The sequence below is a fragment of the Gorilla gorilla genome, chromosome 16 (genome assembly GCF_029281585.2).
Source record: "Gorilla gorilla gorilla isolate KB3781 chromosome 16, NHGRI_mGorGor1-v2.1_pri, whole genome shotgun sequence".
Lineage (NCBI taxonomy): Eukaryota > Metazoa > Chordata > Mammalia > Primates > Hominidae > Gorilla > Gorilla gorilla.
In genome coordinates this window covers 51,348,322-51,373,557 of record NC_073240.2, presented here as the reverse complement: position 1 = coordinate 51,373,557, position 25,236 = coordinate 51,348,322, and the positions used below count along the sequence as shown (strand labels likewise).

The 25,236-nt window shown below is 36.5% G+C and overlaps 1 protein-coding gene across 8 annotated transcripts in view; it reads left to right on the top strand.

Annotated features, from left to right (window-relative positions):
* The window catches only part of TRPM7 (transient receptor potential cation channel subfamily M member 7), a 121,135-nt gene that overhangs the window by 93,196 nt on the left and 2,703 nt on the right, over positions 1–25,236 (top strand). For 2 of the 8 annotated variants that reach the window (XM_063698545.1, XM_063698542.1), the window contains exons 27-39: positions 2,004–2,068; positions 3,405–3,464; positions 5,143–5,239; positions 8,289–8,356; positions 10,592–10,626; positions 12,830–12,855; positions 15,582–15,632; positions 15,712–15,777; positions 16,357–16,640; positions 16,773–16,855; positions 17,013–17,218; positions 21,321–21,372; positions 21,483–21,589. In XM_063698545.1, the coding sequence (XP_063554615.1) occupies positions 2,004–2,068; positions 3,405–3,464; positions 5,143–5,239; positions 8,289–8,356; positions 10,592–10,626; positions 12,830–12,855; positions 15,582–15,632; positions 15,712–15,777; positions 16,357–16,640; positions 16,773–16,855; positions 17,013–17,218; positions 21,321–21,372; positions 21,483–21,589 (1,200 nt within the window). Of the gene's footprint in view, positions 1–2,003; positions 2,069–3,404; positions 3,465–5,142; positions 5,240–8,285; positions 8,357–10,591; positions 10,627–12,829; positions 12,856–15,581; positions 15,633–15,711; positions 15,778–16,356; positions 16,641–16,772; positions 16,856–17,012; positions 17,219–21,320; positions 21,373–21,482; positions 21,590–25,236 lie in introns of all 8 variants that reach the window. The other 6 variants (XM_031002334.3, XM_063698546.1, XM_031002335.3 and 3 more) reach the window with 3 other exon arrangements.

Sequence of the window (25,236 nt, the reverse complement as noted above, 5' to 3'; positions counted from 1 at the left end):
TGGCATGTGCCTGAAGTCCCAGCTACTCAGGAGGCTGAGGCAGGCGAACTGCTTGCACCCAGAAGCTGAAAGCTGCAGTGGGCTATGATCACACAACTGCACCATAGCCTGTGTGACAGAATGAGACCCTGTCTCTAGAAATGAAATGAAAAAAAAAAAAAAATCAGAAGTAGGGGAAATAGACTGAATTAGGCTATAAGAGTTATATTGGCACATAACCTCTTTGATGGAATTTTAGGTTCTGTCTTTTGAATTTGAATATCTTCAATTGGGTTTCATCAACTCTTGTTGAAAACTTAAGTGATTCTTAAGTGTTAAGTACTTGGAGAACCTCATAGGGGAGGTTAGAATCAACTGGAAAAGAACAGTGCCCTATAAATAGATGACCATATAATTTTTTTACCCAAACCAAGACACTTTAAAAGTGAAAGGGTGCACTATTAATAATTATATCAGAACAACAATGGAAATCTAGGAATCTACTGGGAAAATTAGTACTTATGGTGTACCTATTTATATATTCACAGAGAACATTTCAAAAAGGAATGACTTATTCTTATACCTATGATAGCTTAAATAAGATAAGAACAGAAAAAAATGTTTATTTTGGCAGTAACACATTAAAGACCTTAGTGAAAACTTTCATGCATAGAGATTATTCAGACAGTATGTTAATAAGCCCATGGAAAATTGCCACATTAAGGCCAGCCTAGGAAGTTATCTAGGCACTAAACGTGTTGATATTACTTCTAGGCTATATGGAATTCACTCTAGATACATAGATATATAACTTTTCCTACATTAAATATATTCCTTTTTTTTTTTTTTAAAGACGGAGTCTCCCTCTGTCGCCCAGGCGGGAGTGCAGTGGCACAATCTCGGGTCGCTGCCACCTCTGCCTCCCAGATTCAAGTGATTCCCCTGCCTCAGCCTCCTGAGTAGCTGAGATTACAGGCACACGCCACCACACCTGGCTAATTTCCAATTTATTTTTTAAAATGCATTTTAGCCTATTTGTTAATGTATTACCAGTGGGGTGTATGTATATATCATACATATTTTCTCTACATGTATATTATATAGGAAAAGTTACGTATCTGTATATCTAGAGTGAATTCCATATAGCCTAGCAGTAAATATCAGCATGTTCAGTGCCTGAATAACTTGCTAGGCTGGTCTTAATGTGGAGATTATACATGGGCTTATTAACATGTTGTCTGAACAATCTCTGTGTGAAACAGTTTTCATTAAGGTCATTAAAGTGTTATTGCCAAAATATTTTTGTTCTGTTTTTGTTTAAGTTATAGGCATAAGAATAAATCATTCCTTTTTGAGTGATTATCCGTATATATGTAATGCTTTTTTTTTTTTATTAATAGTAAAAATGCTTGGTCCCCTTTTTTCTTTTAAATTTCGAGCTATTTATTCATATCACATGTTGGTTTGTTTTATAAGGACTTTGGCTTTTAACGTTACTGTAAATTTAACTATAATCTTGGCCAGGTGCGGTGGCTCAGGCCTGTAATCCCAGCACTTTGAGAGGCCAAGATAGGCGGATCTCGAGTTCAGGAGTTCAAGACCAGTCTGGCTAACATGGTGAAACCCTGTCTCTACTAAAAATACAAAAATTAGTCAGGCATGGTGGCGCATGCCTGTAGTCCCAGCTACTCAGGAGGCTGAGGCAGGAGAATTGCTTGAACCCGGGAGGCAGAGGTTGCAGTGAGCCAAGGTCACACCACTGCACTCCAGCCTGGGCAACAGAGCGAGACTTGTTCTCAAATTTAAAAAAACAAAAAACAACAAACAATAAAAACTGTAACCTTCACCAGCTTCTTGGCAATTTTCAATTTTATTTATCAAAAGAGCTAAAGGAGACTGCAGAGCCATCAAATATACTTGAAAAACAGCATAAACCTATTGTTTTTATAAACTTTAAGCAGTGCCATTATTTCGGTGAAGAAAAATAAAAATTTCTCATTGCAACATCTTTTTTTCTATTAAAGGACACAGAGATAGCATGGATTTACAGAGGTTTAAAGAAACATCAAACAAGATAAAAATACTATCCGTAAGTAAATCCTTATTAAAACACCCACAGTTCTATTTATTTTACTATCTTGATGTTTAGTTCAAAATTTAATTAAACATTTTTTCAACAAAAATACAGTTTTAGCAGATATCATTAACATGCTGATACCAAATATTTGAAGCTGTCCTCAATTTGAAAAAATGAACAATTGAGGAACATGAAAAGGTACAAACAGCTTGCGTAATTATACTCACTAAATAAAAAACATCAGCTATTTAACATTTCTCTCTTTTTTTTTTTTTTTTTTTGAGACGGAGTCTTGCTGTCACCCAGGCTGGAGTACAGTGGTGTGATCTCCGCTTACTGCAACCTCCACCTCCCGGGTTCAAGTGATTCTCCTGCCTCAGCCTCTTGAGTAGCTGGGATTACAGGTGCACGTCACCATGCCTGGCTAATTTCTGTATTTTTAGTAGAGATGAGGTTTTACCATGTTGTCCAGGCTGGTCTCAAATTCCTGACCTTAAGCGATCCGCCTGCCTCAGCTTCCCAAGGTGCTGGGATTATAGGCGTGAGCCACTGTGCCTGGCCTACATTTCTTTTTTAAAAATTTCTTCTCCCCATATGTTTTCCACTGATTAAATACTTAATGAGCTCACTCTTCCCAGATCCAAAAGTTTTATTAGAACATGACCCTGACTCTTAGAAACCTATTGTCTAGCAGTGAGAAGCTGTATATTATGTACAAGTGCAAGATAATTTGATAAATGTTTGTTAAATAAGTTTCAAAATATGTAGAACAGCTGGCAAAAAAGGTGTATTCTTGCCTGCAAAGTTGGTTTTATTTCTTAAATGTTGCTCTCATATATTACTTGTGGCTATTTAGAGCCTTTAGAGTGGTAATGTGGCTACACCAAGATAATTAAAAACACCTAGAAAGGTGTTAAGCTTCTCTAGCCCTTAAAGAACTTACATTATAGAAATGTTAAGTGACATACACAGTGAAAACAGGACCTTTCCTAAAGCTAGAACCAAGGAAATGATAATGACATAGGAGTTTCTGTGAATGATTACTTTTTATGTGATCCAAGTGAATTATGTAATTGCTGTCAAGGCCATATTACTTACTATCCTACATATAAAAAGTAGACTCAAATGCATTTTTATATTGTAACATTTTGTATTTTTATTATATTTTGATTAAAGTAGTGTACTAAATCGATTAACTTAATTTAATATCTATTAACTAGATATTGATAACTTGGAATTTAATTGGTTATTATATGCAAATTGAGGTGTAATGATTACCTGGGTTTTTTCCTTTCTGTATTTGCCTTTAAGTTTGAGAATAGTTGCATAATTTTCTTACCTCAAATAGGAGCAGCAGAATGATATAAGAAATGTGATTATGGAGTATGCAGAGATGCCTAAATATGAGGTAAAGTCTCTTTAGTATATGCAGAAGTCAGAAAGTCAGCTTAAAATATACCCATGTGCTTTTAGATGGAGGAAATAGGTGTAGGTTCAGCGGACCTATCATAAGACTATAATTTGCAGTGTTTTCTAACCATTTTAATTATGGCATATTTAGACTGAGAGCTAAATAAATGGATCAAGTTCACTTAGGTAGCCTTAGCTGACACACGATAAAAAGAGAAAGAAGAAAAGCAGGAATGAGAAAAAGTGCTAGAAAGAAGAAAGAACAGACTGCTGTCTACCAGATTGGTTTTATAATTATTGCCATATGACATATGGAATATCTGTATTCCATATAGGGTTGAAGTAGATTTTATAGGTAAATGAAATGTTTTATGGACTTTCATAAGTTTTAGTAAAGCTGTTTATAATGTAGAATTATTTAAACCTAAGTTCATCACATTTTCTTTTTCTTTACACAAATTATTGTCATATTGCCACACTCTGGTGGTATCATTTTGCTATTGCGAAGCACTTGATAGAAGTAAGACATAAAATTTAGGATAAATGGACATTTCTTAATGGGAAAAGGTAAAGCATCAGAGTTTTCCCACAGATTTCACCTTTTTAATAATGAACTTAAAGAAAAAACGTGCTGAAAATTTTTAAGTGGCAGGCACTCCTTGATAAAAACAAGACACTGCAAGATTCTGTGAGTTAGCAGAAAAGCAGTAGCTGTGTTTTGATTTAAACAACTTTTTTTTTGAGATGGAGCAAGACTCCATCTCAAAAAAAAAAAAAAAAGCAGTATTTATTGAGCCAGTAAAGCCTTCAGGGCTTTCCAAACACATAAATAATAGAAAAATATTAAGGGAAAATGTAGAGATTTAAGTACCTAAAAAACATAGTCAAAAGAAATTTGAAATACAAATTGAAATCTGACAAAATAGTGAGCATATAGATAACCTTGTTGTATAAATAGCTCATACAAAGCAATAAGAAAGTTACCAAGATCCCCAACTGGAAATAGTTCCCCCACCATTAATGTTATCAGTGTGTCAAGATACATGTAAGATAATAGCTTCTTTGGGGGTGAGGTGAATTCATAATGATTGCGTTTTTTCTCCACAGTTTTGTGAGATTTTTTGTTTTCTTTTGTTTTTGTTTTTTTCTTGAGACGGAGTCTCGTTCTGCCAGCAGGCTGGAGTGCAGTGGCTTGATCTTGGCTCACTGCACCCTCTGCCTCCTGGGTTCAAGCGATTCTTCTGCCTCAGCCTCCTGAGTAGCTGGGACTACAGGCATGCGCCACCACAACCAGCTGATTTTGTATTTTTAGTAGAGATGGGGTTTCACCATGTTGGCCAAGATGGTCTTGATCTCTTGACATCATGACCTGCCTGCCTCGACCTCCCAAAGTGCTGGGATTACAGGTGTGAATCACCACGCCCAGTCTGAGTTTTTATTATTATAAAAAATTCATTTGGATGGATTTATGAACAGTAGGAAAATAAGGTGTTTTGGTGCAGTTTTTGAAATTGGCATTGAAGAAAATAACCATAATCTATAATACACCCATTGGTGTCCAGGTAGAATAAAGCATATTGAGCTAAATAGATCAAGGGACTCTAATACTACTTAGAGTAATGGGTTGAAATTTAGTTCAATTATTTTCAAATTATATGTCTGCACAATATTTGCAGAATAACAGTACTTCTGAAAACACTTTGAAACGAGTGAGTTCTCTTGCTGGATTTACTGACTGTCACAGAACTTCCATTCCTGTTCATTCAAAACAAGGTGAGTATTTTGACTATATGAATAGTGTCAGAAAACATACTCATTTACACTTTAAATGTATTTTATGTTTGTCAAACACGTGAGCAGTGAATGGTGCAGGAGTCAGAAGATGAAAATTCTGATCTGCCATAGTTACTGTAACCTTGAATAAGTCGTAATCCTAGCATTCATTAGAATGTTTTATTAGAATATGTTTTACAAATTGTTTATTCTGTAAAGATGGAATAGAAAAACTTTTTATAAATCTGCTGCTTTTAGCTTTTACAGATGTATCTGTTCATCTGTATCATGTTTTAATCTGTATCATCACTTATTCAACATATTTTTCTAGTTTAACTTTTAAAAATCATACATTTTTGGTTCAAAATTAAAATACACACACTCTGAAAATTTTCCCTCTCACTCTGTTCCCACATTTAACCACTATTTGTCTACCCTTTAGAGTTTCATGCTTATACAATCATGTATGACAGTACAATCTTATACCTCTCATTTTTTACACAAAAGGTCACAGACAATACATGTTGCCTTGTACCATTAATTTTTCATTTACTATATTGTGGTGACGTTTCCATATCATAATTTTTTATAAGTCAAAATTATATATGCACATCGTTGAAAAGTTGAATAATTATAAAGATTCCTTAAGAAAAATAGTACTACATTGTCCATCTCACCATCACTTCTTTCATTTTCCTTTGGCATACTGAATTCAGCAATGCATATTATGACCAAATTGGGTTTATTCCAGGAATGAAAGTTGTCTTAACATTCAAAAATATAATGTGATAATGCATGATAGTAGCAGATTAAAGGAGAAAAATCATGAGATCATCTTAACAGCTGATTTGGTTAATATTCAGTATTCATTCTTAATCTCAAAAAGGATATCAACAAAAAATTATCACAAAGCATCAAACTTCATAGTGAACTATTGAAAGCCCAAGATGGGGAGCAAGACAAGGATTTTGACTGTTACTGTTTCTGTTTTACATTCTAGCCAGAGCAATAAAGCAAGTAAAATAAATGGTAGAGGGGGCCAGGTGGCTTACGCCTGTAATCCTAGCACTTTGGGAGGCCGAGGCAGGTGGATCACCTGAGGTCAGGAGTTCAAGACCAACTTGGTCAACATGGCGAAACTCCATCTCTACTAAAAATACAAAAATTAGCTAGATGTGGTGGCGCACGTCTGTAATCCCAGCTACTCGGGAGGCTGAGGAAGAAGAATCGCTTGAACCCAGGAGATGGAGGTTGCAGTGAGCCAAGATAGCGCGACTGCACTCCAGCCTGTGCAATGGGAATGGGAGCGAGACTCCATCTCAAACAAAAAAGAAAAAGAGAAAGAAATGGTAGAAGGATTAGGAGGGAAGAAAAAGAATTCTCAGTATTTAAGATAACATAGATGTTATTTCTAAGTTAGTATGCTTATATGGATTGAACATCCCAAAATCTAAAATGCTCCGAAATCCAAAATTTTTGAGTACTGACTGAAAGGAAATGCTCATTGGAGCGTTTCAGATTTCAGATTTTCAGATGCTCACCTGGGTGAGTATAATGCAAATATTCCAAAATTTAAAAAAAAAAAAAACAGAAATCTGAAACACTTCTGATCCCAAGCATTTCTAGTAAGTGATACTCAAACCTACCTGTATTGCAGCATCCTCATATTTCAGTTTTAGGCCGTATCTGTTGACCTTCCACTAAAGAAGACAAGAATTGAACTCTCTTTTCTCACTCTGTATTCCCAGAACGAACACACACACACACGCACCTGTTCACCCTTTTCCACCAAGTATAGTTACAGTTTTGGTTAAATCAACACTCTAGGTTCTCTGGTATTTAACCAGATTTCTTCATGATATTCAGAATATAATGTATTCTGACAGTTTCATCATATTGAAAACATTTTGCCCAGAGTCTTCTAATATATCTCAGTCTGGTCTTTTTGTCCTCTACACCTGGAATACAAATTTTGTTCTGAGATTTTCCTTTCTTCATTCTGAGGTTATCCTTTGTTGTACTGTAAAATTGTAAGCTTTCTCTAAGTTGATTTGTAACTTAATGACCTGACTTTTTTTGGAAGTAGGCTTAATTCTAAAGTTCATTTTGGATAAATAAGATATGACAACAAAGAGTATTATCATAAATTGGGGAAAAGGATTATTTATTGCGGCACTGTTTATCATAGGAAGAGATTGGAAACAGATCAAATTTCCATCAGTAGGAGTTTGTTTAAATACATTAATGTGTATCCAATATGAAATAAAGAGAGCATCAAAAGATAATTGGGAATCTTCTCTGTTCTTCTGTACAAAATCTCTAAGCTGGCTAGGCGCAGTGGCTCACACCTGTAATCCCAGCACTTTGGGAGGTTGAGGCAGGTGGATCACCTGAGGTCAGGAGTTTCAGACCAGCCTGAACAACAAGGAGAAACTCAGTCTCTACTGAAAACAAACAAAATTAGCCGGGCATGGTGGCACATGCCTGTAATGCCAGCTACTAGGGAGGTTGAGGCAGGAGAATCGCTTGAACTCAGGAGGCAGAGGTTGTGGTGAGCTGAGATTGTGCCACTGCTCTCCAGCCTGGGGAACAAGAGTGAAACTCTGTCTCAAAAAAAAAAAAAAAAAAAACTCTAAGCTTAAAGTTTAAAAAAACAAAACCCTCAAGACATATATGTTTCTCTACCATTTATGTTAAATATTGGCGGGGGTATGTGTATACACATACAAATATCCAAGGAAGAATATGCAAGAAATGATTTACCTTTACTGTCCCCAGTCAGGGTGATTGGGAACAGGAGGGGGAGAAATATTTTTTTACTTCATACTCTCATTTATTGTTGCGTTTTCACAATAAATTGAATAGTTTACTCAAAATAAATTGAATAATTTATGGGCCTCATGTAACTCTTGTGTTCAGTGTGTTGAGGAAAGGTTGAGTTATCTTATGAAGGTTATACTGTGCCTAGAATACTTTGTGTTTGGTTAGTTGGTATTCATAAAACTTCAGTTGTGTAGCTTTTTTATATTTTTAAATTTTCTTTTAGCAGAAAAAATCAGTAGAAGGCCATCTACCGAAGACACTCATGAAGTAGATTCCAAAGCAGCTTTAATACCGGTTTGTAGATTTCAACTAAACAGATATATATTATTAAATACATTAAACTTTTTAAGATAAGATCTACAAAGTGGTGATATTTGGGACTGTATCAAAAATTCAAAAAAATTTTTCTTAAGAAAACTGACTTTAGCATAGTAGCAGTTACAGAAAAGTTTCTTACAGTGAATAAATTTTAAAGAAAAATTTATGCAGAATAAAGGCAGGAATCTCTTTTTGTTTGAATTGAAGCTAATTATGTGAACTCATTTCCAGCTAACTGCGGTAATGATTGATTTTGCAAATTCCCTTTAAAAGCACACACTGACAAGACAAAAAGCTCAGGAAAAGGCAGAAAAATTACTCCTTTATAATCAAGTATTATATATAAGTCAGTGCTCATAATTTTGCTCAAGAAAATATTGACTTACAGTCAAAATATATCTGTTCTGGCATAGAGAGATTATGTTGTTAAAATCATGTTATTGAAAAAAGTTATTTCAGTGGGGAAAGAGGTTAGTTAACAAAGAGATTCACAGTAACAAATCCTCCTTTCTGGAGGGACTCTTCCTGACCCTGAGCTGCACAACTTTGCAACAAATTAAAGCCTAACCGAAGATGACCTCACAATGGCAATTTAGAACTCATGGGAGTCAACTTACATAAACGGTATTTGATTTCTGATAACTTAAGATAGTGGAATTATTGGTTATAGATGACAAAATAAGTATGTTTAAAGTGATTATGGACATAAAAAAGTTTTAAATATAAAACATGAGAAAAGAAGGAGACACCATTCAAAAAGACTGGCAAATTTGAAAAACTAGAAATAAAAAAAAACTCGGTGGGGGCTGTGTGCAGTGGCTCATGCCTGTAATCCCAGCACTTTGGGAGGCCGAAGCGGGTGGATCACTTGAGATCAGGAGTTCAAGCAGCCTGGCCAACATGACAAAACCCTGTCTCTACTAAAAATCAAAACTTATCTGGGTGTGGTGGCACATGCCTGTAATTCAGCTACTCGGGAGGCTGAGGCAGGAGAGTCTCCTGAACCAGGGAGGTGGAGGTTGCAGTGAGCCGAGATTGCGCCACTGCACTCCAGCCTGGGCTTTAGAGTGAAACTCCATCTCAAAAAAACCCCACTCAGTGGGAGTTAATTAACAGATTAGGCACATCTGAAGGGAAAATTACTAAACTGGATCAGAATGCAACACAGAACTATAATTAAATGGATTAAAGTAATAATAATAAATTGTCCACAAGATGATTAAAGTAAAAAAAAAAGATAAACTACATAGTCAGATGGAAAATATATTAAAGGTAAAGAGACATGGAAGACATATCTAACTGGCCTTGAGAGAGTAGACAAAATTTGAAGAGATTAGAAATGGTTTAGAATTTTACAAAATGATAAAATATGTGAAGATTCAAATTCGGGCAGAATGAGTCTCAAACTGGGGAAGTAAAAGTAAACCCACACCTAGGAACATTATAAAACTGCAGAATAAAAACCATATGCACATATACACAACAAAGGCTGCAGTGAAATATGCCTAAATGTCATGAGCATTCACAGCTTACATGATTTTAATTTTTCTGTTTGTATTTTGATGTTTATATGCATATATACATATATATATATATATATATATATTTTTTTTTTTTTTTTTTCCGAGATGGAGTCTCGCTCTGTCGCCTAGGCTGGAGTGCAATGGCACGATCTTGGCTCACGGCAATCTCCACCTCCCAGATTCAAGTGATTCTCCTGCCTCAGCCTCCCAAGTAGCTGGGATTGTAGGCACCCGCCACCACGCCCAGCTAATTTTTGTATTTTTAGTAGAGACGAGGTTTCACCAGATTGGCCAGGCTGGTCTCGAACTCCTGACCTCAGGTGATCCACCCACCTCGGCCTCCCAAAGTGCTGGGATTATAGGTGTGAGCCACCGTACCCGGCCACAAATATATATTTTAAGAGAATAGAATTGTCTTCAAACAATATAAAAATTCATAAAGAATAGAAAGACTATGTTGTGGGAAATAACAGAATTTTTTATTCCACCTTGTTGAATAGTCTTATGGTAGTTACATTTACAGTAAATACAGTTACAATAAATTATTGTTTTATGAAACAAGAACTGTATGTTAGTTTTTTAGCCTTTCATTCTTAAAATATAAGAAAAAAAGTTAAACCGTTATGCTTCATCTAGAGATTTTTGTCTTTTAAGGTTTTTGTGTGTGTGTGTTTTTTTTTTACTGAAGGATTGGTTACAAGATAGACCGTCAAACAGAGAAATGTAAGTAAGCTTTTTCTTACCATTAGCTTGCAAAGTATCATAGTTATTGAATGTTGTCTTTTTTCCTGCTCTTTACATCATCTCTTTAATATTTCTTTATGAGTGATGATTATTTATTCTAGCATCTCCTCTCTTCACATAGATGAGATTAGGGGAACAAGTTTATTATGAGTTAATATAAAAGTTAAAATTTATGATTTTCATATAGTTGTACTATAATTACAACTCTATTAAGGTCTTCCTAATAGTGACACAATTCTGATTTTATTATTTAGTCCTGTTTCTAACTTATTCCTGAATAAATTTGTTGAGAGACCTAGTTTGAGACTTTAGTTTTGTACTTGCTTGATTTCTCTATCCATCATTCTAGTCAAACCTTGCATCTGCTTTTGGTAAGCACTTTGATGATTAGAGCAGTAATACACAGTATACATTAGAAAGCCTGCATACAGGAAGATCCACTAGAAAGCTGATGTGGTAATCCAAAACCAGAAGTGGAAACTATAGGCAATCTGACAGGTTATTGTCCCCAGAAAGTAAAACTTTTTAGTACATATTAGACGTAAGGGTAAAGACAAATCTAAGATAATCTCTGTGTTTCCATCCTAGGAATTAGTATTGTAGAATTCCAAAGGATATGCAAAAAAAAAAAAAAAAAAAGTCTTGTTTTGACACCCACCTGATACTGGAAGCATGGTAGAGTTATTCTCTCATATGGATTACTTGAGCAGAGAAGCCAATTTGGGGGAAATTGTTATTCTGCAGTGTTTTTCCTCTTCTGTGAATCAGAAATAAATCTGGGCCAGGCATGGTGCTTCACACCTGTGATCCCAGCACTTTGGGAGGCCAAGGTGGGTGGATCGCTTGAGCCCAGGTGTTGGGGACCAGCCTGAGAAACATAGTGAGACCCCATCTCTAAATTAGCTGGGTATAGTGGTGTGCGCTTGTGGTCCTAGCTACTCAGGAGGCTTGAGGCAGAAGGATTGTTTGAGCGCAGGAGTAGTGAGCCATGATTGCACCACTTCACTCCAGTCTGGGCAACAGCGAGACCTAGTCTCAAAACAAATAATTTTTTTTTTAAAAAGAAAATAAATAAATCTGAATATATAGAGAAGAAAATAAACCTGGGCCACAGGATAAGCAGCTGCTCAAATTGAGTTTCCTGACCCTGGAATGGCATTTGGAAGGCCCACCTATAGTCAGACCTCTTCAAGGAATATTTTCTTTTATAACCAAAGCCATGGGATGTAAGTACAAAATAGGCACTTCAAGTTGGTGTTAATTCCGGTGTCTAACAACAGAACATTGTCTTGCAGAATGCTGACCCTGAGAATTACCCATAAAGGTGGAGCTGATTGGCAGCCCTTTGAGTGCTGAGAAAAGAGTGATTGATTAGCAGCAGGCAAAGGAATGATGTTAGGTTCAAAATACTTTTTGTAAGAAAATGTTTCTATTAAGGTGAAAATCAACAGGAAACAACAGGGTCAGATAGAATGTAGGAGCTGGAAAGAGACAGGTTATCTACTCCCAAGGTCCTTTCTGGATCTGGTCCTTTCATTCCTGAGCAAGGCTACATAGCTGTGTAATGAAAGTGCTAAGCCTCTAACCCGTTTTCCTTTATTCTCATTCTGTTCTCTTTTCCACTCTACCTGTGTGTCTAGTTGACACTGGAATCCTTGGAAGTAAAAGAACCTGCATTTGGTGCCAGTGTATGTTGTTATAAATAAATACAGTTAACATTGGGAGAAATATTTTTCAACATTAGAAACTAAGAGGCAAAATGACATCTACTTACTTTTCTCTCAGTTCTTTGTCCATCAATTCTATTGAAATATTTCTAGCATCCTGCAGTCATCTCAATGTATTGTTACAGTACTGGAATGAATCTCCACGAATACAGAAGTTATGAAATAGTTTATTAGTATAGAGCCTTCAATTTGGCACCAAACTGCTAATAATATTTATGCATAAATTGGAGATACAAGTTATTAATAAGTAGATACATATGGATATATATATAGATATATATATCTATATATGGATTGGGATTGGCTTAAGGGAAATGGCAAATATTCAAAGGGAATCAATTTCAGAATTTCCTTAATAATATTTTTTATATAATTGTATAAAATCAAACAATTAAATGATAGCCAAAACTTAAATCATAGCACAGCTTATACTATATTTTTTGGTGTTTCTTTAGGCCATCTGAAGAAGGAACATTAAATGGTGAGTCTGTGTGGTAGATTGAACGTGAAAAAAATGAGAATCTTACATGATCTGTTACAGCAAACACCACATTATTCTAGGTAAGATATTTTAGACTTCAAGCTAGAAAAAGCCAAGGTATTGAAGAGTTCTTCCCTCATATACTTTCTCCTTACTATAGATGTTTCACAAACACACGAACCACCCTGTGAATGATGATATCTTTACTGTCACACTTCCTCCCTGCTACTTGGTCTCTGCTATACAGCCTGCTCCATTTCTAATAGTCCATCTGTTTTAACAAATGAAACTTTTAGTCAGCTGAGTTATTCTTGACCACCTTGACTTTGTACTCACAAAGTCCTATTGCATTTACTTCCTACATGTCTCTAAAATCCATCCTCCACTATACATCCCACTGCTGCTTTCAGCTTAGACCATTACTTTGTCAACCTTTTATCGAAGTGTATAGTGCATACAGAATAGTGCAGAATTCAGTGAATTCTTACAAAGTAAGTATAGCCATGTAATCAGCACCTAAAAACAATTTTGCCTATATCTCCATTCCTTTGTTTCTACTTCTTACAGTCCCTGCCCCTAAAACAATAGTTTCACCTATTTTGGGGTGTATGTGCGTGTGTGAGTGTTTGCATGTATGTGCATATTGGCTATATAAATGAAATTGTACAGTATATACTGTTTTGTGTCTTGCTTCTTCTTAACATATTGTTATAAAATTCATCAATATTGCTGTGGATAGTGGTAATTTGTGCATTCTCACTACTATATAAAATTTCCTTATGTAAATATATTGAATTTACTTATCCATTCTGCTATTTGGTGGTCATTTCAGTAGCTTCCACTGTATGGCTATTATGACTTGCTGCTACAAGCATTCTTGTTCATGTTGTTTGATAAACATATGTATTTATTTATTATTGGCATATGCCTAGGAGTGGAATTGCTGAGTCAGAGTTAGCATGTGTTCACATTTGGTAATTACTACCAAATAGGTTTTCAAAGTGGTTGTACCAGTTTGGGGTCCCTGCCTGTAGTTTTACTTCTCATCAATGTTCTATTCTGCCACCCTTCTCTGCCCCCGGGTGAGAAGGAGTCTTGCTCTGTCGTCCAGGCTGGAGTAGGGAGTGTAGTGGTGTGATCTTGGCTCACTGCAACCTCCACCTCCCAGGTTCAAGCAGTTCTCCTGCCTCAGCCTCCCGAGTAGCTGGGATTACGGGCATGCACCACCACATCCGGCTAATTTCTGTGTTTCTGTAGAGACGAGATTTCACCATGTTGGCCAGGCTGGTCTCTAACTCCTGACCTCATGACCTGCCCACCTCCACCTCCCAAAGTGCTGAGATTACAGGCGAGAGCCACCGCACCCGGCCTGATTTTTCTAAAGGTCACTCCTCCACTTTACATTTTTTCCCCATTGTCGTTTAATAAAATCCAGTGTTCTTCCTTAACATGACATATTAGGCTTTTAAATACCCCCCCACACACACTTTAGGCTCTTAATTCCACGCCCCCCGCCCCCTCCCCTGCCAAAGACAGGATCTCTCTGTCACCAGGTTGGAGTGCAGTGGCACAGACTTTGCTCACTGCAGCCTCAACCTCCTAGGCTCAAGCATTCCTCCCACCTCTGCCTTCTGAGTGGCTAGGACTACAGGTGGGTGCCACCTTGCCCAGCTAATTTTAAAAATCTTTTTTGTTGATAATGGGGCCTTGCCATGTTATCCAGGCTGGTCTTGAACTCCTGGCCCCAAAGCAGTCTTTCCACCTCAGCCTCCCAAAGTGTTAATGATGATAGGTGTGAGCCACTGTGCCTGGCCTCCTCTTAACAATTTGATATTCCCTGTTTCTGTAGCTTCACCTCCTGCAGTTATCCCTGTACTCTTGCCCATTAATCTGTAGTCTTAGCTGCATATTCAAATCATTTGTAGAGAATCATTTCTATGATGACACATACCTACAGAATTAGAATATTTTGGAGTGACATCTGGGTGGATGTATGTCCAAAAAGCACTATAGGTCAATCTTCCCCCTTCTCTTACTCTGAGATAGCTTTGACGTCTTCTCAACCAGAAGGCATTAGGTACTCCTTCTATATAGTCATACAGTATGTGCACACATGTATGTGTATATACACATTTTTAAAGTATATTTTTATATCATACAGTATTAAAACTGTTGGCTAACTTCCTTTTCCTGCAAGACAGTAGGTTTCTTTTTATTTGTGTTCTAGAAACTTAGCACATAGCAGATTTGACTTGTCTTTGTCTTCCTGCAACATTTAAAGGTCAATTCCACACACACACACACAAAGATGGGGGAAGGGCTTTTGATGGGTATGTTTCACATTCCAGAAGTTCATCTTCTCATGGTAGACCTGCTAAAATATTTACATGGCTACAGTCCCCAACCCCCAAGCATCAGAATCAAAGAGAGATTTTTCTTTCTGAGTGGGAGGTATGGGAGGAGTGAGTTTATGGCAGGAGTTAGGATAGTGTGCAGCATAATGTGCTCTTCACTTGTAGGTGTCTAAATGCACAGCTTTCACTAATCTGGCATAATGAAATAGGGTAATATAGCACAGTGGACATATTTTATCCCTAATTTTTCTGTTTTTGTGAGGAACAGTTACACCATGGGAATTCAAAATGATTTTATGAGATTATCCGGGTTAAAATTTTTGCTGTACTAGTACTTTTTAAATGGTCTCGTTTGTTTATTTGCCATTCTAGGTCTCACTTCTCCATTTAAGCCAGCTATGGATACAAATTACTATTATTCAGGTCAGTAATATTAAAAACAAAATTTAATAGTATTTTGAACCTTTACAGATTTCATTATTTCTCTCTCATTTTTATGCAGCTGTGGAAAGAAATAACTTGATGAGGTTATCACAGAGCATTCCATTTACACCTGTGCCTCCAAGAGGTAAATCCAAAAATTAAAGAAATAAATAAGTGAAAATTAACCCTTTAATGATTTTTAGCTATAATATAGAATGTGGGTGGGATTACATTAAGAAGTATCAATTTCAAATAAATTCTTGATTAATCTGACTACCACAAGGGTGAGGTATGTTTGAGTAGAAGAAAGGAAGCATCAGAAGTATTGAGTTTCTCCATTACTGGCATATTCAGAAGCAACAATATATTCTAATTCTAAAAAGTTCTTGATCCACTATCTAGTAATGTATATAAATTGACATCACAGTGTCCATGAAACAGCTCTGACTTCTAAGTTTAATTCAAGTGTGTAGAATTTTAGTTGCTTTTTTAAAGGTTTTCTCTCAGAATTTCAAAAATGCCTAACATTACACATGAATTCAAAGATATTATGAAAGTATCCTTGATTTCTTACCTATTGCTATTAAATTTCTTTGTATAAAACTACATCTTGGTCCATTTTATCTTCTGTTCCTTAATCAAAGATGCCTGCTAATTTTTATCTTACTTTGTCGTTTTTAAAAAGTCACAATTTAATCTTAAACTGTTTCCATTTGTGTTGCAGGGGAGCCTGTCACAGTGTATCGTTTGGAAGAGAGCTCACCCAACATACTAAATAACAGCATGTCTTCTTGGTCACAACTAGGCCTCTGTGCCAAAATAGAGTTTTTAAGCAAAGAGGAGATGGGAGGAGGTTTACGAAGAGCTGTCAAAGTACAGTGTACCTGGTCAGAACATGATATCCTGAAATCAGGGCATCTTTATATTATCAAATCTTTTCTTCCAGAGGTGGTTAATACATGGTCAAGTATTTATAAAGAAGATACAGTTCTGCATCTCTGTCTGAGAGTAAGTGTCAGTGAATGTTTAATAGTGGAACATAATTTAAGCTTTATATTTTAACTTCTGAAATATCAATAAGCCAAATATAATCTTAGTTTAAATATTAAACAAGGGTTCTCCCCACCCTTCCTTTTATAGGAAATTCAACAACAGAGAGCAGCACAAAAGCTTACATTTGCCTTTAATCAAATGAAACCCAAATCCATACCATATTCTCCAAGGTAAATCTTTAATTTTTTTCTGGGATCTTTTATTATATGGATAGCAGTCCCTTTTGACCTTCATTTTTGATGTTGAATATTTAATTATCCATTTTGTAGATCAATTAGAATTTTATTAACAAAACTGCTAGTAATATTTATAACTATTTTTTATAAGGTTCCTTGAAGTTTTCCTGCTGTATTGCCATTCAGCAGGACAGTGGTTTGCTGTGGAAGAATGTATGACTGGAGAATTTAGAAAATACAACAATAATAACGGAGATGAGATTATTCCAACTAATACTCTGGAAGAGATCATGCTAGCCTTTAGCCACTGGACTTACGAATATACAAGAGGGGAGTTACTGGTACTTGATTTGCAAGGTAAATTTATTAAAATATTGCTAAGGTGAAATTCTGCAGTAGGTTCTCACCTATTCATATGTTATACAGAATCTGCTAATTTATAGATAAATAAAATCTTAGGCCAATAGAAGCTATAAAAAAGCAAGTTAATCACAGTCATAGCATATAGCCATCAGGGCTTTGAGTAATAGAGTCTGGCTATCTTTTTTTATTCCCCCGCCCCCTCCTCCACCCCCAGAGGGAGTCTTGCTCAGTCACCCAGGCTGGAGTGTAGTGGTGCAATCTCAGCTCACTGCAACTTCCGCCTCCCGGATTCAAGCAATTCTTTTGCCTCAGCCTCCCGAGTAGTTGGGATTACAGGCACCTGCCACCACGCCCAGCTAATTTTTGTATTTTTAGTACACAAGGTTTCACCATGTCGGCCAGGCTGGTCTTGAGCTTCTGACCTTGTGATCTGCCCGCCTCAGCCTCCCAAAGTGCTGGGATTACAGGAGTGAGCCACCACACCCGGCCTGGCTATCTAAATTATTGTTAAGATAATACAGATGTTTTGATAAGCAAAAACATGTAAAAATTCCCTATTCTAAGATATGCAGTCTAGTATTTCAAAAGTATAAAGACCGTTTCTTTAAAAATAACAAATACCTCTATTATTCCTGGTGTTTATGTTAACCTGTTATTGTGAACTAAACTACCTAAAAATTTAGTGGATTTAAAACAACTGCCATTTTATTTCCTTATAGTTCTTTCATTCAGAAATTTGGATGGGACATAGTGGGAATGTCTCTCTCTGCTGTCACCTCAAAAGACTGGAATGGCTGGAGACATTGAACAGCTTGACTGGAGTCAAATGTCTGAGGTCTCTGTTCACTGTCAACTAAATTCCTCAATTCTTCAGTGTTCTCTGTCTACATGGCTAGCTAGCTTGGGCTTGCTCACAGCATGGTAGTTTCAGGTATTTAGACTTCTTACATAGCAGCTGGCTTCTTCTAGAGAGAAGGCAGAACCTCTTAAGGCTAGGCCCAGGATTGAGATGCCTTCTGCCACATTTTACTGATCAAGGCAACTTACAAGGGTAGCCCACATTCAAGGGGAGGCGAAGTAGATTCAGCAGTTGATGGGTAGAACGACATGCATCTATAGAGGGAAAAATTGCTCATAGCCATCTTAGCAGATAGACTGTGTTTCATACATATAAAAGAATAAAGACTTTCATATATATGAAAGAAAAAAAAGAAATGGTGACTGCAAGAGGGCAGGTTTGCTTGGAGTAATGTCTGTTGAGCTTCACAGTGAGTCAAAGGAAGTTAAATTGAGCAAGTTGCCAGCTCTTCTCTTCATTATGGCTTCCATAATTTTTCTCCCTGAAGAGCAGACTTAATTTCAAATGTAAACACAGACCAGATTTTAAATCACATGAGAACAATTGTTTAGAATGTTTATTACTCAGTGACTCTTTAGTGTACAGGTATAAATATAAAAGATTTGTTGAAAAGAAAACAGGTATTGATTCAGCTCAAGAATGAAAATCTATGTAAAAACAACTATACTTTTTTCAGTAGTTCATACCTTTATAAAAATGATTATGGTGGTGTATGTTGTGAAAAACTCTCTGATGTCCATTATGAGTTAGGCCAATCCAGTTAAGTTTAAAAATTACAGACATACATTAGAGATACTGCAGGCTCAGTTCCAGACCACTGCAACGAAGCAAATATTGCAATAAAGCATATCACATGAATTTTTTGGATTTGCAGTACATATAAAAGTTAAATTTACACTATACTGTAGTCTAAAGTGTGTGATAGCATTGTGTATGAAGAACAGTGTACATACCTTAATTTAAAAATACCTTATTGTTAAAAAATAGTAAGAATCATCTAAGCCTTCATCAAGTTGTAGTCTTTTTCCTGGTGAAGGATCTGGCCTCCATGTTGATGACTGCTAACTGATAGTTGCTGAAGTTTGCGATGACTGCAGCAATTTCTTTTTCTTTCTTTTTTAAAAAATAGAGGCAGGGTCTCTTTCTGTTGCCCAGGCTGGAGTGCAGTAGCTCAATCACAACTCACTACAACCTCAAACTCCTTGGGCTCAAGCCATCCTCCTGCCTCAGCCTCCTGCATAGCTGGGACTACAGGCTCACGTCACTGCATGCAGCTAATTTTTAAAAATTTTTGTAGAGATGGGTGTCTAACTAGGTAGGTCAGGCTAGTCTTGAACTCCTGGCCTCAAGCAGTCCTCCCACAGTGCTAGGATTACGGGCATGAGCCACTCTCTGGCCACAGTGAAGTTTGCCACATTGATTGATTCTTCCTTTCATGAAAGACTTTTCTGTAGCACGCAGTGCCATTTGATAACATTTTACCCACAGTAGAACTTCTTTCAGAATTGGAGTGAACCTTCTCAAACCCTGCTGCTTTATCAACAAAGTTTATGTATATTCTAAATCCCTTGTGATTTGAACAATGTTCACGGTCTCTTCACCGAGTAGATTCCATCTCAACATAATGTTTATTGAACAATTTTTACATAGGAATATCTTAGATGATTACAAGTTAAACAATGTAGCAATATATAAAGAACAAAGTGTTCCCATCTTTTTTATTTATCTACTTCTGTGAAGACATATACACAAACGGAGACTTTTTTCCCTCTTTTTTATTATTTTGTTTTGTTGTGTTGGTTTTACCCCAACTGGGATCATGAGATTTTTTTTTTCCACTTTTTTTTCCTGCCTAACGATATATCATAGGCATTTTCTAGAGTTATTTCTTTAGTAAGCTGCGTGATAGTCTATAGTGTAGCAGCTATAGCATGATTTACATCTGTGTTGATAGACATTCACTCTACTTTTAGTTTTTTGCTTCTACAAACAGTGCTTGCAGCAAACCATTCTCATGCACTGCTACTTTTATTTCCTTGAAGTAAGTTCCTAAATTGGCTTAGAAAAGAGATTAGTACAATTTTAATTTTAATAACAACTGCCAGAGTACTTTCCCAAAAGCTTATCAGAAATCATACTCAGCCTTCTACGGAAGTTCCTGCTTCTCTACAGTCTTTCCAGTATGGAATATTCTTAATGTTTGCCATTCTGTTGGATGGAAAATAGTATCGTGTTTTAATTCTGGTTTTTCCTTTTGTGAAATTGAACCATTTTATTAGATTTTGCTCTAATGGGTTAAATATTTGTGATTATTCAAAATATCAGTAGGTGTTTGTGTGTGTGTATGTGTTTATATATACACACATGAATATATAAGAGACTGGAAGGATTTAATCATAATACTTCTGGAGAGGGCTGGAGGTGAAGAAAGATTTTCACAATCTTACTCTGTGTTACATGAATGTTTTGCAAGAAAATGTGATATGTGTTAATGTGTGTGGTTTTTTTCCCTTAAATCTCAAACACTTGTTTTTTGTTTTTTGAGACGAATTTCACTCTGTTGCCCAGGCTAGAGTGCAGTAGTACAATTTTGGCTCACTGCAACCTCCGCCTCCCAGGTTCAAGCGATTCTCCCGTCTCAGCCTCCCGAAAGTAGCTGGGACTACAGGCGCCCCCCACCATGCCCGGCTACCTTTTTTTTTTTTTTTTTTTTTTTTCAGGGATGAAGTTTCACCATGTTGGTCAGGCTGGTCTCGAACTCCTGACCTCAGGTGATCCATCCGCCTTGGCCGCCCAAAGTGCTGGGATTACAGGCGTGAGCCACTGCGCCTGGCCAATCCCAAACACTTTTAAAGTCCTATGGATTATTCCTTCATGTACCAAATTGTTCTTTGCTAACTAAGATGAAACAAGGGCAGATTGACCAGACCTTTTACAAGTAAGGAGGTATTTGCATCCTTGGTGCTGTAGGATAAGGAACTTAATGCCTACCTACCAACTCTGACGTTTAACTCTTGTTCACATTACAAGGAGATATGCCTCTCCCTGGTAGAATGCCAGAGTCATAAATCAAGTTATGAAATATCAAGAGAGAAGAACTACACTCCTTTGAATAGTTTAACATTGTAATGATTGATGATACTATAACATCTCTTAAGATGATTTTTATGCAGATGTCAGTATTTATGTCAATTATATAATATAAATTATTTGTCTTTTTTATATACACATATAAAGGTGTTGGTGAAAATTTGACTGACCCATCTGTGATAAAAGCAGAAGAAAAGAGGTAATAAGTTTTAACTATTTCATTAAGGCATAATTTCACATTTTATATTTGTACCTGTATAAACTGCCCCCTTTTTTTTGTTGTTTTTTTTAAAATTACCAATTCTACAGATCCTGTGATATGGTTTTTGGCCCAGCAAATCTAGGAGAAGATGCAATTAAAAACTTCAGAGCAAAACATCACTGTAATTCTTGCTGTAGAAAGCTTAAACTTCCAGGTAAAAAATTTTTTAATCAGTATAGTATATAAATTGTTACGAAACTTGGTTACTACAATACCTCATAAGGCCAGAGGTACAAATGTTTAATGTAATGGTCTCTAATTGTGCCAGCTTCAGCAGCTCTTTTGCAAATACATATTGTTGGTTATAAATGAATCTGTGTTTTCTTTCTTTCTTTATACAAAGTTCATTAATTTAATATATTATGTGTCTGCAGAATGCCAGGAATTGTGCTCGGTGTTGAAAGTAGAATATTGAACCAGACAGCTATGTCTCTGCCCTCATGGAGTTTAGCCTCATGTTGAATATTGACAAGATTAGCAGGGAGTTACAGGACTGATAAATGCCAAGAGAGAGGAAAAAACAGAATAGAGTGCTATAGAACATGTAAGCAGGTCCCTTAACTCAAACCCAGGTCAGGGAATGATCCTGGGAAACTAACGTATTTGCCTTTACTTGGAGAATGCATAGACCTTCAAGTTAGCCTTGCAGAAGAATTGAGAAAAGGCTATTTGATCAAGCAGGAACAGGAACTGTAAATATATTGTCTCATGATATTAACATCATCTTTGTATGCAGAGAATTACAAGTTATTATTTAATTGTTAGTTAAAGCACAAACCTGTGGTTGTCTCTCTTTGATGTGCATCATAGTCCCCTGTGGAACTTTAAAAAAAAATTACCCTACCAGGAGCAGTGACACATGCCTGTAATCCCAGCTACTCAGTAAGCCAAGGCAGGAGAATCACTGGGACCTGGGAGGCAGAGGTTGCAATGAGCCAAGATTGCGCTACTGCACTCTGGCCTGGGCGACAGAGCAAGACTCCGTCTCAAAAAAAAAAAAAAATAGTTTATGGTCTCTGAGCATTCCATGTGCTTTGGAAAGTAATATATATTCTGCTATTGTTGGATGGAGTATTCTGTAAATATTAATTAAAGAAAGTTTGTTGCTAGTGTTCAGATTTCTTGTATCCTTGCTGGTTTTCTGTGTATTAGTTCTATTGATTAACTAGAAAGGAAGTCTCCAAATACAATTGGATTTGTCTGTCTTGCTTTTCAGTTCTGTCAGTTTTTCCTTCATGTGTTTTGAGGCGTTGTTCTTAGATGCATACACATATACTATTGTTAATGTCTTCTTGGCGAATTGATTATTTTATCATTGTGTATTAATAATATCATGGTAATTTTCCTTATTTTGATGTATACTTTTTCTAATATTAACATAACCGCTCCAGCTATCTTTTAATTAATGTTTTCATCATATACCTTTTGCCAATCTTTTTTTCAAAACATACACACACACATCTATATATAATTATATTTAAGGTGGGTTTCTTGTAGACAGCATATACTGAGGTTCTTGATTTTGTTTTAAATCTAAACAGTTTCCATTTTTTAAGCCAGCACGGTACCCCTGTAATCCCAGCACTTTGGGAGGCCAAGGAGGGCAGATCATTTGAGGTCAGGAGTTCGAGACCAGCCTGGCCAACATGGTGAAAACCTATCTCTACTAAAAATACAAAAATTAGCTGGGCGTGGTGGTGGGTGCCTGTAATCCCAGCTACTTGGGAGGCTGAGGCAGGCGAATTGCTTGAACCCGAGAGGCACAGGTTGCAGTGAGGAGAGATTGCACCACTGTGAGACAGAGTGAGACTCCATCTCAAAAAAAAAAAAAAAAGCAATCTGGCCCAGATCCTTCATTTTCTAGATTATATAATTAAAGTTGAGATGATTTGCTCATTGATACACTTACTAGTTAACAATATAATTAAGACGAGCTATAATTGTGTTTCTCTCCATTGTTCTTTGTACAGTAATCGCAGATTAGCTTGTATCCCTAAAGCCATACTGACATAGTCTTGAATTTAAAATTTATCAAAAATAATTAATATAGTTGCAAATATGTTTGGATTGTTTAATATAGGCTGTTTCTTAGATTAAAATTAACAGTTTATGATTCAGTGAGGTCAAATATTTTTATTTTTAAAAAAATAAATTAGTTCATATTCTGAGTATCAGTTATATTTTATATGGAGATAAAAATATAAGGGTTTACGCCATGGCACACATATACCTATGTAACAAACCTGCATGTTCTGCACATGCATCCTTTTTTTTTTTTAGAAATAAAAACATACATATATATATGTTTATGCATGACTTGGTTAGTTTATAATGTTGATATTACTGCATTGTTTCCAGTTCTGCAACTATTTTCATCTATGTCCGTAACTTCTTAAGTGATTTCTTCTTGTCCCATACCTATAAATATGTTTATATACTTATCATTGCAAATCTGTCTGAAGACTTGACATACTTCCCAAGCTCCTGTTTCTGTTCAGCTACCTATATTTCTACTTGGATACTATTTTATTTTATTTTATTTTATTTTATTTTATTTTATTTTATTTTTTGAGACAGTCTCACTCTGTCACCCAGGCTGAAGCAGAGGGGTCCATCCTTTTGGCTTCCCTGGGCCACATTGGAAGAAAAATTGTTGGGCAGGCACCATGGCTCATGCCTGTAATCTCAGCACTTTGGGAGGCCGAAGTGGGCAGATCACTTGAGGCCAGGAGTTCAAGAGCAGCTTTGCCAATTATGGCAAAAACCAGTCTCTACTAAAAATATAAAAATTGGCCATGTGTGGTGTCACAGGCCTGTAATCCCAGCTACTTGGGGAGGCTGAGGCACAAGAATCGCTTGAACCCCAGAGGTAGGGGTTTCAGTGAGCCGAGATCGTGCCACTGCACTTCAGCCTGGGCAACAACAGGACCTTGTCTCAAAAAAAAAAGAATTGTCTTGGGCTACACATAAAATACACTATCACTACCATAGCTGATGAGCTTAAAAAAAAATGCAAAAAAAAGCCATCATGTTTTAAGAAAGTTTATGAATTTGTGTTGGGTTGCATGTGGCCTGTGGGCCGAGGGTCGGGCAGGCTTGCTATAAAGCATCTTTAGTAACATGTCCAATCCAAAATTCTTGATTTATATCTCCCACCCTACATAGAACTCTGTTTCCCTATCTTATTAATGGTTACCCAGTTGCTCAAGTCCAAAACCTAAAACTACCAATTCTTCTTTTCCCTTGCCCTTCATAGCCAATTCATCAAATTCTGTCTGTTCTAATTTTGAAATCTCCCTAGAATTCATCTGCTCTTCTCTGTCTTCGTGGCTACCACCTTGTTTCCTGGACTGCTGCCACCCATCCTCTCACAAGAGTTTTCATAGTCATCAGAATAGTTCTTGAAACAAATCTGATGATGTTTCTCTCTTGAGACTGCTTAAAACCTTCCAGTGGATTTGTATTGTATCTGTACTTCTCATCATAGCTTGTATCTTCTAAATCAAGATCAGCAAACTTTTGTAAAGGGCAAGGTAGCAAATATTTTAGGCTTTGTAGACCATGTGGTCTGTCCCAGCTACACAGTTCTACCATCGTGGTGCGGAAATAACCACAGACTGTGAACAAATAAGTGTGACTGCATTCCAGGAAAACTACTTTTAAAAACAGGCAACAGACCAGATTTGGCCCACAATCTGTAGTTGACAATCTTGGGCCATTAACTGCTGCTTGAGCTCAATTTCTACTAGTTTTCCTCTCATTCACTACGTAGAAGCCACACTGTCTTCTTACCATTCGCAA